At 53.9% G+C, this 12,869-nt stretch overlaps 1 protein-coding gene across 1 annotated transcript; it reads left to right on the top strand.

Annotated features, from left to right (window-relative positions):
• The first annotated feature begins 43 nt into the window (after nucleotides 1-43).
• Nucleotides 44-12,489, top strand: ZDHHC19 (zinc finger DHHC-type palmitoyltransferase 19). Its single transcript, XM_054480539.1, is given in 8 exon segments — nucleotides 44-258; nucleotides 1,137-1,258; nucleotides 2,412-2,551; nucleotides 3,367-3,539; nucleotides 4,217-4,322; nucleotides 11,880-11,965; nucleotides 12,303-12,414; nucleotides 12,417-12,489. Coding segments are annotated over 8 exon segments (945 nt in total). The 5' UTR covers nucleotides 44-112; the 3' UTR covers nucleotides 12,477-12,489.
• The last annotated feature ends 380 nt before the right edge of the window (nucleotides 12,490-12,869 follow it).

Genomic DNA, 12,869 nt, shown 5'->3' with positions numbered 1-12,869 from the left:
TTCATCCTGGGCTGTGGCTCTGAGGCCGCTGTGGCCATGTTGCTCTGGAAGCTGGGTTGGGGGAGGAAGCCTGGTGGCTCTGACCTCCCCTGGAGGCGCAGGAGGCCCAGCCATGACACTCTTAGTGGATGCCATGCCCCTGGTGAAGGAGCCCCACCCCCTGCCTGTGGCCCCACGTCCCTGGGTCCTCCCCAGCCTGTTTGCTGCCTTCAATGTAGTGCTGCTGGTCTTTTTCAGTGGCCTGTTCTTCGCATTCCCGTGAGTTTTCCAGGCAAGCCGTTAGGGTGCCTACAAAGAGACAGCCAGGGAAATGGAAGATGATAGGATGGAGGCAGGGGGTGCAGAAGGCTGGGGGAGAGGTCAGGGAAAGGGGATATTCTGGTCGAGGGAACCGAAAAAGGCTCAGAGGTCAAGGGTGCGGTCAGGGAAAGGGGATATTCTGGTCGAGGGAACCGACGTGCAAAGGCGCAGAGGTCAAGGGTGCGGGCAGGGAAAGGGGATATTCTGTTCGAGGGAACAGACGTGCAAAGGCGCAGAGGTCAAGGGTGCGGGCAGGGAAAGGGGATATTCTGGTCGAGGGAACTGATGTGCAAAGGCTCAGAGGTCAAGGGTGCGGGCAGGGAAAGGGGATATTCTGGTTGAGGGAACTGATGTGCAAAGGCTCAGAGGTCAAGGGTGTGGTCAGGGAAAGGGGATATTCTGGCTGAGGGAACTGACGTGCAAAGGCGCAGAGGTCAAGGGTGCGGGCAGGGAAAGGGGATATTCTGGTCAAGGGAACTGATGTGCAAAGGCTCAGAGGTCAAGGGTGCGGGCAGGGAAAGGGGATATTCTGGTTGAGGGAACCGAAAAACGCTCAGAGGTCAAGGCTGCGGTCAGGGAAAGGGGGATATTCTGGTCGAGGGAACCGATGTGCAAAGGTGCAGAGGTCAAGGGTGCCTGTGCATTTTGGGAGCTTTGGGTGGCTGGTCATGCTGGTGACATTTGGTGGAGCCATTATGAGTCTGCCTGGGTATTTGGAGCCTGTATTTTTAGATCTGGCTTTAAGGTCTGTGGGTCCTGACCTGAGTAAGCCACAGGCCTTGGGCTGGGGGCTTTGAGCTGCCCCTGCTCAGGACCGAGCCTGCCTCTGGTCTCAGTTGCAGGTGGCTGGCTCAGAACGGGGAGTGGGCCTTTCCTGTCATCACAGGCTCCCTCTTTGTCCTTACCTTCTTCAGTCTCATTTCACTCAACTTCTCAGACCCTGGCATCTTACATCAAGGTGAGGCGTCAGCCCCCTGGGAAAAGGAGGTAGCACTCAAGGGCTGGGAACCTGCAGGGGGGATTCCTAAAGTGCTCTTCCTACTGACCCTCCTCCAGCCTCTGGACCCCTTCACCCCACGTCTTCATTGCTGTGGCCCTAGCTCTTTCTTTCTCCTTCCTTTCTTTCTTTTCTTTCTTTCTCTTTCTTTCTTTCTTTCTTTCTTTCTTTCTTTCTTTCTTTCTTTCTTTCTTTCTTTCTTCCTTTCTTTCTCTTTCTTTCTTTCTTCCTTTCTCTTTCTTTCTTTCCTTCCTTCCTTCCTCTCTCCCTCTTTCTTTCCTTCCTTCTTCTCTCTTTCTTCCTTCCTTTCTCTTTCTTTCCTTCCTTCCTTCTCTCTTTCTTTCTTTCTTTCTTTTTCTTTCTTTCTTTCCTTCTTTCTTTCTTTCTTTCTTTCCTTCTTTCCTTTCTTCTTTCTTTCTCTCTTTCCTTTTCTTTTTGCTGAGACAGAGTCTCGTTTTGCTGCCCAGGCTGGAGCGCAGTGGCGCAATCTCGGCTCACTGCAAGCTCCGCCTCCTGGGTTCAAGCGATTCTTCTGCCTCAGCCGCCTGAGTAGCTGGGACTACAGGAGCATGCTACCACGCCCAGCTAATTTTTTGTATTTTTAGTAGAGATGGGGTTTCACTATATTGGCCAGACTGGTCTCGAACTCCTGACCTCATGATCAGCCCACCTCAGCCTCCCAAAGGGCTGGGATTACAGGTGTGAGCCACCGTGCCTGGCCCTACCCCATTTCTTAAGCCACCAAGGTGTGGAAAAGCAGAATTGTTGAGGTTTCCCAGTTCCCTTGATGGGAGGACCGGGCAGGCCAGGGCCAGAAGCCAGTGGGCTCTTCCAAACCACTGTATGCACTTCCTCCCTTCACTACACAATGACACTCAAAGCAGCACTCACTGTTCCAAACACCTGAGTTTCATACAAAACTCTCCTGGCTGGAAACCCGTCTTCCCTCTGACTGCCATCCTCTCTGAGCTTGGACAGCTTGCTCAGTGGGGACAGGGGTTCCCCTGCTCACCTTGTTCCCACCCTTCCTCGTGCCCTGTGATGCTGTGGAGCTGCCTCCGCCGCGGGGTGACTGCAGGGCCTTCTGCTGTGCCTAATCCTCTTCCCACGCCAGGCTCCGCTGAGCAGGGCCCCTTGACGGTGCACGTGGTGTGGGTGAACCACAGGGCCTTCCGCCTGCAGTGGTGTCCAAAGTGCTGCTTCCACCGCCCACCCCGGACCTACCACTGCCCCTGGTGCAACATCTGTGTGGAGGTGAGTGCCCCTTTACCTGTCCACCAGCCATCGCCCCACATCTGGCTGGGACCAGGAGCCTCCCTCATACAGGGGCCAGGGCTGGGTGTGAAGCTGTCTTTCAGGACTGCTAAAGGCCAAGGGTGGCAGTAACTCCCAGCCATCCTTGGTCACTCATGTGTTCTCCACCTGCACCTGTCCTGGGAGGCTGGCCATTGCCTGCAGGGGTGCTGACATGCACAGGGCATCCACATCTGTCCTGGGCTGGGTCAGGCCAGGGGAGGAGAGGCAGTCCTCTGTCCCACCCCTGGGCTTGCTAACATGAGACACCCAAGCCCCTCAGGCTGGCTGCCCGCCTGGTCTGGGAGGCCTTGCCTGTCCTTGCCTGGGTGTCCAAGTTGGAGGGTCTCCTGGCTCTGAGTGACCATCTCTCTCGAGAGCACGGCTTGCATAGGTTTACAAGTGCAGGAGGCTGGCTGGGCAAGGGTGTTACTGTTACTGTCATCTTCATCGAATGGATGAGAAAGTGGAGGCCCAGAGATGGTTTACGTTCTGCCCAAAGTTACAGTAGGATGTGTCTCACAGAAGGCCAGGCCAGCCTTCTCGCTAAAGGTCTTCTGACAGGTGACCGTATATACCAGAGTCCTAACTGTGCTCTAACAAGGGAAATGCCAGCATGAGGCATGCTGGGATTCAGTTTCTCCCTGGGGGTGGAAGCCAGTGCATGGCCAAGGGCAGGTGGCCTAGAGGGCAGGGGGAGGGTCTCAGGATTTGGGGTGATGGAATTTGGGCCAGAGGAGAAGTCCTCAAGCCTGGCTCCTCTCCCTGTCGCCCAGGACTTTGACCACCACTGCAAGTGGGTCAATAACTGCATCGGTCACCGCAACTTCCGCTGCTTCATGCTGCTCGTCCTGTCCCTGTGCCTCTACTCAGGCGCCATGCTGGTCACCTGTCTCATCTTCCTGGTGCGCACAACCCGCCTGCCCTTCTCCACCGACAAGGCCATCGCGTATCCGCCCACGTGGGGAAGGAGAGGAGGCGGGGACAGCCGAGGAGGGGGCTGCAGAGGGCGGGGCTATGGGGGCGGGGCTAGAGGGAGAAGCCTCCTGGGAGGACCAGTCTGGGACGAGGTGAGGTGGGTGGGGTCGGGGGATGGGCGGGGCTAGGAGAAGGGGCGGAGCGTTAAGCCTCCAGCGGGCCAGCGCGGTGGCTCACGCCTGTAATTCCAGCACTTTGGGAGGCCGAGGCGGGAGGATCGCTTCAGCCCGATTCCCAGACCAGCCTGGGCAACATAGACCCCGTCTCTACAGAAAAATAGAAAAATTAGCCGGGCGTGGTGGCACGCGCCTATAGTCCCAGCTACCTGGGAGGCTGAGGTGGGAGGATCGCTTGAACTGGGGAGGGAGGTCGAGGCTGCAGTGAGCGGTGATTGTGCCTCAAAAGAAAAGAAAAGAAAAGAAAGGAATCTGGCGGGGTCATGGAGCGGGTGCTAAAGGTGGACCGCAGATCTGGACGGGCGGGGACAGCGGGGTGGAGTCAGGCTTTCGCGGGGGTGGGCGGGATGACGGTGGAGCCAGGGGACTCGGGGGGGGGGGGCTGGGTGGGTGGGCGTCCGGGGGCGGAGTCGGGCCTGAGGGGCGGGGCCAGGCGTGGGGGTCCCGCAGCCCCGTTCCTTAACCCGCGCAGCATCGTGGTAGCTGTGTCCGCCGCGGGCTTCCTGGTGCCGCTGTCCCTCCTGCTGCTGATCCAGGCCGTGTCCGTGAGCTCCGCCGACCGCACCTACAAGGGCAAGGTACGCGGGGCCGTGGGTAGTCAGCTTGCACCTCGGGGACCTCCGCGCTTGCCGCGCTTTCTCCACTGCCCTTGGCCCTGATAGCCTGACCCCCACCCGCGATGGTGCCTCGTTAGGTCCCTCCAGACCCAGCTCTTAAGAGGCTCCAATCTCGCCTCCTCCGGGAGCTCGGTGGTCCCTGTCCCTCCTGGGGGCCTACTGTGTGCTAGGCGATTTGGATTCTTTGAGCCATGGGAATAGACGTGAGTAAGGCTACATTCCACACTCGTGTTGATGAGGAACCTGAAATCAGAGTAACACCCACCAGATACCCACGAACACTCAGAGAGGGGGCCGGTCCTGAGCTGTGTGGCGCAGACTCAGGCATTGAGGGTTCAGGGAGGACCACATGGTAGGGTAGGACGTGCAGCTTAGGGGTTCGGGAGAGACAGAAGACAGAGAGGAGGGCATTGGGGGTGAGGGGACACCTTTGCAAAAACTCAGGGAAGCCTGAAAGTCTGTGGAATGTTGATAGGATGGAGAGGAAACAATTCTAACTGGGGCAGAAGGTGGTGTGGGCAACCAAGTCGACTGCTTCCGTTGGCCACATTAAAAAGGTCCAGGCTGGAGAATGGCGTGAACCGGAGAGGCGGAGCTTGCAGTGAGCCCAGATCGTGCCACTGCACTCCAGCCTGGGCAACAGAGCGAGACTCTGCCTCCAAAAAAAAAAGAAAAGAAAAAGGTCCAGGCTGGGCCCCGTGGCTTATGCCTGTAATTCTAGCGCTTTGGGAGGCTGAGGCAGGAGGATCACTTGAGCCCCGGAGTTTGAGACTAGCCTGGGCAACAGAACGAGACTTCATCTCTACAAAAAATTAAAAAATTAGCAAGGCACGGTGGCACGTGCCTTTAGTCCCAGCTACTCCAGAGGCTGAGGTGGGAGGATTGTTTGAGCTCAGGAGATGGAGGCTGCAGTCAGTGAGCTGTGATTGCACCACTGCACTCTAGCCTGGGCAATAGAGCAAGACCCTGTCTTAAAAAAAAATGCCCAGGCTGGGTGCAGTGGCTCACACCTGTAATCCCAGCACTTTGGGAGGCCGAGGTGGGCAGATGACCTGAGACTGGGAGTTCGAGACCAGCCTGGCCAACAAGGTGAAACCCTGTTTCTAGCAAAAATACAAAAATTAGCCAGGTGTGGTGGGGCACGCCTGTATTCCCAGCTACTCGGGAGGCTGAGGCACAAGAATCGCTTGAACCTGGGAAGCAGAAGTTGCAGTGAGCCAAGATTGTGTCATTGCACTCCAGCCCGGGTGACAGATCGAGACTCTGTCTCAAAAACAAAACAAAACAAAACAACCCCAGAAAGTCAGGTGGAGAATTTGGGCTTGATGATGAAATCATGGTACGAGAGCCAGCCTAGAATTTTGCAGTGGCTCAATCTTGGCCCACTGCAACCTCCACCTCCCAGATTCAAGTGATCCTCCCACCTCAGCCTCCCAAGTAGGTAAGACTACAGGTGTGAGCCACCACACTGGGCTAATTTTTGCATTTTTAGTAGAGATGGGGTTTCACCATGTTGGCCAGGCTGGTCTGGAACTCCTGACCTCAAGTGATCTGCCTGCCTCAGCCTCCCAAAGGCTGGGATTATAGGCGTGAGCCACTGTGTCCGGCCTGAATGTTTAACTTCATAATAAATTGCCAAATTGTCTTCCAAAATAGTGGTACTATTTTGTATTCCTACCCGTAATATATAAGAATTCCAGTTGCTCTGCATCCTTACCAACGTTTGATGTTGTCAGTTGTTTTTGTTGTTTTTTGTTTTAGCCGGTGTAAGACATGTGTAGTGGCACCTCAGTGTGGCTTCAGTTTGTATTTTCCTAATGACTAATGGTTTAAGCATATTTTCATGTTCTTCTTTGCCATCTGTGTAACTGTGGTGAAGTATCTGTTCCAATCTTTTGTCCATTTAAAAAATTGTATTGTTTCCTTATTATTTGTTACAAAAAAATCTGCTAGGATTTTCATGGAATTTCATTGAGCCTATAGATCAGTTTGGGGAGAATTGACATTCTAACAAGATTGAGTGAATTCATGAACATGCCACACCTCTCCATTTATTTACATCTTCTTCGATGTCTTTCATCCTTATTTTGTGTTTTTCAGCATATAGATTTTGTATCCATTTTGTTAGATTTATATGTATTTAATTTTTTTGTGCTATTGTAAGCATGTTTTTTAAAATTTCAATTTCCATTTGTTCATTATTATAAGGGAATACAATGGATTTTTGTGAATTGGTGTTGAATCCTGCTATTTTGCTAGACTCATTTATTAGTTCCAATAGCTTTTTTGCTGATTCTACATAGGAAATCCTGTCGTCTGTGAAAAAGGACAGTTTCACTTCTTCTTTTCCAATCTGTATGGCTTTGTTTTTTTCTCTTCTTATTGCACTGTCTTGGACCTCTAGCGCAACGTGGAGCAGGAGTGGTGAGGGTGGATATCCTCGCCATGAGACTCCTTCAGCAGGACACTGGCTGTTCTTGGAAAACTGATGGGCAGCATTGATGAGGGAGGAGCTGCAGGTATCAGACAGCTGGAAGGACAGAGGCGCCCTCTCTGCCCACCACCTCCCATCCCAGTCACCCTGCAATCACTCCACCACACCCATATCTGGCTCCCCGACCTGTGACTCCCCAGCTCCGCCCTTCCTCATCAGCCCGCTCTGGTCTGCATGTGGTCCCTCCCCAGCCTCAGTGCATCGTTTCAGCCTCTTCTGGGCAGCCTTCGCCCTTCTCACATCCTGCGGTTCTTCCTGCCTTCCCTCCCCTGCCCAGAATGCTGCCCTCCTGATCCAGGATCTCCAGCCTCCAGGGACCTTAACGTGGCCTGCGATTCACCAGGCAGGGCTCCTTCCCGTGGCCCGCAGCACCCGCCTCAGGCCTTCTTCACATGCCCCAAATCTCATTCCCTTCCTCCTCCATCCCCGGGCTGCAACTCTGCCTGTGGTTGATAGCAAGGTCTCTGGATCCGGTTCACACATGTTCACATCACAGCTCCACAGCATACCAGCAGAGAGATCCTGGGTATACTACTTAGCCACCTAGGTGTCCACTTTCCCCATCTGCAAAATGGGCAGCATGGGTGAGTTTAAGACATAGAGTAGCAGCTGGTACAAGTGAGTGCTCTAGATGTTGCTACTATTACTACCATTCTCTTTCTTTCTTTCTTTCTTTCTTTCTTTCTTTCTTTCTTTCTTTCTTTCTTTCTTCTTTTTTGAGACAGAGTATCTCTCTGTCACTCAGGCTGGAGTGCAGTGGCGTGATCTTGGCCTCCCGGGTTCAAGCGATTCTCCTGCCTCAGCCTCCCGAGTAGCTGGAATTACAGGTGCACGTCACCATGCCCGCCTGATTTTTTGTATTTTTAGTAGAGACGGGGTTTCACCATGTTGGCCAGGCTGGTCTCGAACTCCTGACCTCAGGTGATCCACTCGCCTCGGCCTCCCAAAGTGCTGGGATTACAGGCGTGAGCCACCGCACCTGGCACCATTCATTTTCATCACCACTTACACATGCTCCTGTGTCTCTCATCTTAAAAACAAAGCAAAACCCTCCCTTAACATCACCAGCCTCCACTCCCCCTGCTCTACTCAGCTCTCCAGCAGCCAAGTCTCCTGACAGAGCCGGCAGTGCTCACGTGCTCCACTCTCCCCCTTCCCCGGAGGCCAAAGCCAGTGGTCAGGCCTCAGACTACTCTTCCCGGACCGCACACAGCAGCTTCTGAAACTGCACGCAGGGAAGCGGCCTGTCCCCGCCCCTCAGGGCTCAGCCTCTCCCTCCTGGGCGGCTCCTGTGCGTGTGCCTGGGCGCCTCTGCCTGGGTTCCTGCTCCTTCCCTCGGTGCTACGCTCGCCACCCTGAAGGTTGAGGCTGGCCCAGGATATGTCATGTGCAGTGCGTCCTCAACCCCCAGCACAGTGACTGGAACTTTCCTATTTTTTTCTTTCTTGACGACAAGGACAGTGGTGAGCAGCGAGGAAAGAGTAGAACAAGGAATTGGGTCTGTAACTTACTGAAAAGGCGAGATAAACCACTGCTTTCAGACCAGCCCTTGGAACTTTTTTTTTTCTTTTTTGAGACGGAGTCTCTTACACTGTTGTCCCGGCTGGAGTGCAATGGCGTCATCTCGGCTGACCGCAACCTCCGCCTCCTGGGTTCAAGTGATTCTCCTGCCTCAGCCTCCCAAGCAGCTGGAACTACAGGCGTGCACCACCACACCCTACTAAAAATTTTTGTATTTTTAGTAGAGACGGGATTTCACTATGTTGGCCAGGCTGGTCTTGAACTTGTGACCTCAAATGATCCACCCATCTTGGCCTCCCAAAGTGCTGGGATTACAGGCATGAGCCACCATGCCCGGCCTCTGAAACATTTTTAAGGCCCCAAAATATTTCTGAAACAGTGAGTGAACCAACCAACAAAGGAATCCATAACACTTTGGGAGGGACAGAAAGACAGAACGAGAGAGTAGCCTGTTGCCCCATCCCTGGCGGGGAATGGAGAGGGGGGTTGGGTGGGAGACGGAGCAAGAAGCAGCCCACCCTGGCTTTGGTCCTGTGGAGTGTCAGGCAGTTTCAGACACAGAATCCGAGCAGGAGCCCCAGGTCTGGAGACAGTGAGGCGGACAGTCTGAGTGCTTCAGAGCTGTTGGTTTCTTTTTCTTTTTTTATTTTTTGAGACAGAGTCTCACTCTGTCATCCAGGCTGGAGTGCAGTGGTGCTATCTCGGCTCACTGCAACCTCCACCTCCTAGGTTCAAGTGATTCTCCTGCCTCAGCCTCCTGAGTAGTTGGGACTTTAGGCACATGCCACCATGCCCGACTAATTTTTGCATTTTTAGTAGACGGGGTTCTTCCATGTTGGCCAGGCTGGTCTCAAACTCCTGGCCTCAGGTGATCCACCCGCCTTGGCCTCCCAAAGTGCTGGGATTACAGGTGTGAGCCATGGTGACTGGCCAAGAGCTGTTGGTTTCATTCATATCTGAAAGCATCTTGTGTGGGAGAGGCAGGTACAAATGTATTGGTCAGTTTTGGCCGGGTGCGGTGGCTCACGCCTGTAATCCCAGCACTTTGGGAGGCCAAGGCGGGCGGATCACGAGGTCAGGAGTTCGAGACAAGCTTGGCCAACACAGTGATACCCTGTCTCTACTAAAAATACAAAAATTAGCTGGGCGTGATGGTGGGCGCCTGTAATCCCAGCTACTTGGGAGGCTGAGGCAGGAGAATTGCTTGAACCCGGGAGGCGGAGGTTGCAGTGAGCCAAGATTGTGCCACTGCACTCCAGCCTGGGCGACACAGTGAGACTCCGTCTCAAAAAAAAGAAAAATGTATTGGTCAGTCTTATGAATTTATTAAAGATCATCATTCCTTTAAGCATTTTTCTATGCCTCATATGCAATCAACATTTTTCTATACCTTATATACATCTAATAAATCAAAATTTATTTCTCTAATGCTGGGTACAGTGACTCACACCTGTAATCCCAGCCCTTTGAAAGGCTGAGGTGGGAAGATCGCTTGAGGCCAGGAGTTCAAGACCAGCCTGGGCAACGTAGCCAGACCCCATTCCTGCAAAAAAATTAAAAATTGGCTGGGCATAATGGTGCATGCCTGTAGTCTCAGCTACTTGGGAGACAGAGGTGGGAGGATCCCTGAGCCCAGGAGTTTGAGTTTGTGAGGACCTATGATCACTGCACTCCAGCCTGGGCAACAAGAGCAAAACTGCGTCTCAAAAAAAAAAAAAGGCCGGGCGCGGTGGCTCATGCCTGCAATGCAATCCCAGCACTTTGGGAGGCCGAGGTGGGTGGATCACGAGGTCGGGAGATCAAGACCATCCTGGCTAACACGGTGAAACCCCGTCTCTACTAAAAATACAAAAAATTAGCCGGGCATGGTGGCGAGCACCTGTAATCCCAGCTATTTGGGAGGCTGAGGCAGGAGAATCGCGTGAACCCGGGAGGCGGAGCTTGCAGTGAGTCGAGATCGCGCCACTGCACTCCAGCCTGGGTGACAGAGCAAGACTCTGTCTCAAAAAAAAAAAAAAAAAAAATATATATATATATATATGTCCCTAAATTTTAAAATTCTGTCAATATATTTTTAGTTTTCCTAGAGACAGGGTCCCACTCTGCATTCAGGCTGGAGTGCAGTGGTGTAATCACAGCTCACTGCAACCTCGAACTCCTAGGCTCAAGGGATCCTCTCATCCCAGCCTCCCAAGAAGCTGAGACTACAGGTGCATAATGCCACAGCCACCTAACTATTTTTATTTTTTTTAGAGATGAAAGTCTCACTGTGTTGCTCAGGCTGGTCTTGAACTCCTGGGCTCAAGAGATCCTCCATTCTCCACCTCCCAAAACGCTTGGATTACAGGTGCCAATCACCATGCCTGGCCCAAATTCCATAAATTTTAATCAAAATCTTCTAAATGACTAATACAATACCAGTTTCTTTTTTTTGAGCTGGAGTGTCGCTCTGTCGCCCAGGCTGGAGTGCAGTAGCAAGATCTTGGCTCACTGCAAACTCCGCCTCCTGGGTTCAAGCAATTCTCCTGCCTCAGCCTCCCCAGTAGCTGGGATTACAGGCGCCCGCCACCACGCCAGGCTAATTTTTTGTATTTTTAGTAGAGATGGGGTTTCACCATGTTGGCCAGGGTGGTCTCAAACTCTTGACCTCAAGCGATCCACCCGCCTCGGCCTCCCAAAGTGCAGGGATTACAGGCATGAGCCATCTCACCCGGCCAATACGTTTCTTTTACATGCTTTAAATACCTTAAAGTAGGCAGAATCTCAAATAGTGCAAGGATGCGTGTTGCCCTATGGCGACAGTGAGTGGCGACAGTGAGCTGTTATAGAGCTGTCCAGACTTTTCCTGCCTCGAGTGAGTGCCAGCTGTCCTTGCATGGAGTCCTGGTTCCTTTGGTGGAGGATGGTGTTGAAAATCTCAGCCTTTGCGGCGGGGAGCGGGGGCATGGGACACAGGGAGTTGGTGGTGGGCAGAGATGCTGCTGGGCCACTTTCAGTGACAAAACGTGACAGCGAAGGCTCTTGAAGTCAGGTGAGGCCCAGCCGGCCCGGGGGAGGAAGGGGAGTTCGGGAGGGGGTGAGGTGGATGGGTAGAGTGAGTGGGCGAAGGGGAGAGAGGAGGGAGAGAACCTGATCAAGGTCAAGAGTGCCCAGGGGAGGACTTGGCCTTTACCTCATTGTGTGTTCAAGGCTTTTAGCCCAGATTTTCCTGGGCCATGTGATCATGGTTAGGGAAATATGACTGGGCCTCGCTCAGCTGATCTTCCAGACAGTGACATTCAGTATCTGGAAGGAGGTAGCAGGAGGATGTGTGTGGCCAGTGGAGACCAAGAGGAGGAAGATGGGGCAGTGGTGGGGAGGTCCTCTCAGTCTCCTGGCCTCCAGCTTGCTGCTGCCCTGGGCTGAGCCCTGGCTAGCTGACCAGCTCAGGGAGGGCCACTGGGCGATGGCCCAGTGATTCCTGCTGGTTCTGAGCTCCTCTTCCGGTTTCCATCCCCCACCAGTGCAGGCACCTTCAGGGATACAACCCCTTCGACCAGGGCTGTGCCAGCAACTGGTATTTAACAATTTGTGCACCACTGGGACCCAAGTGAGTTGGCAAACCAGAGGCCCAACTGGTGAACCCTGGGGGTGGGGCAGAGGTGGGTTCCCCCTGGCTCCTTACCACAGCTCCAGGCCCTTACACTCACCGTTCCTGCTCCTCTGGGGTTTTCTCCAGGGCACTGGGAGCTCTGGGGCCTCCCTACATCGTTGGCTCTGTGTGTTCTTGCCCCATTATGGCATAGAGGGGTGCTGCATCCTGGATGAGGCTGGCCTCAGCTTCCTGCAGAGCCAAGCCCTGGGCTGCATGCTTCCCGAGCTGAGGGGGGCAGGGGAGCCAGACCAGGGAGGACAGTGGCCCCTGCATCTGGCCTGTTGCTCCCCAGGTACATGGCTGAAGCTGTCCAGCTGCAGAGAGTGGTGGGGCCTGACTGGACATCCATGCCGAACCTGCACCCTCCAATGTCCCCCTCTGCTCTCAACCCCCCAGCCCGCCCTGGCCCCCAGCCCCAACCTCTGGGTCCCTCCAAACCAGGGAAGGGTCCCCCAGGGCGTGGTGAGGCTGCAGTTCTCCAGGAGGTAAGAAGTGTGTGTGCGCGTGGGTGTCTGTGCGTGTCGGGAGAGGGGTGTCTGCAGGTTGTGAGGGTGTGGGGGAAGGCCCCTGAGGTTTGGCTGACCCTGAAGCTGGAGCGCTCTGAGCTTGGGGGAGGAGGGTTCTACACTGGAGGGGAGTTGAAAGGAGGACCCAGGCTTCTAGAATATACGCAGGAGTCCCTGGAGTTACAAAGACAAATGAAGGATGACTCCCTCACTACATGTGCTGATGGGCCTCGGGCCAGTCACCTTCTCGCAGGACCGAGATGAGTCTCGTGGTTTATAATTTGGCCAGGGGGTGGGGGTGGTGGGAGATTCTTTTATTTAAAAGAAACATTGACTTGAAGCCCCATGAGACA

Source organism: Pongo pygmaeus, chromosome 2, assembly GCF_028885625.2.
Source record: "Pongo pygmaeus isolate AG05252 chromosome 2, NHGRI_mPonPyg2-v2.0_pri, whole genome shotgun sequence".
NCBI classification, from domain to species: Eukaryota; Metazoa; Chordata; class Mammalia; order Primates; family Hominidae; genus Pongo; species Pongo pygmaeus.
This window is presented reverse-complemented; position numbering and strand designations above follow the sequence as displayed.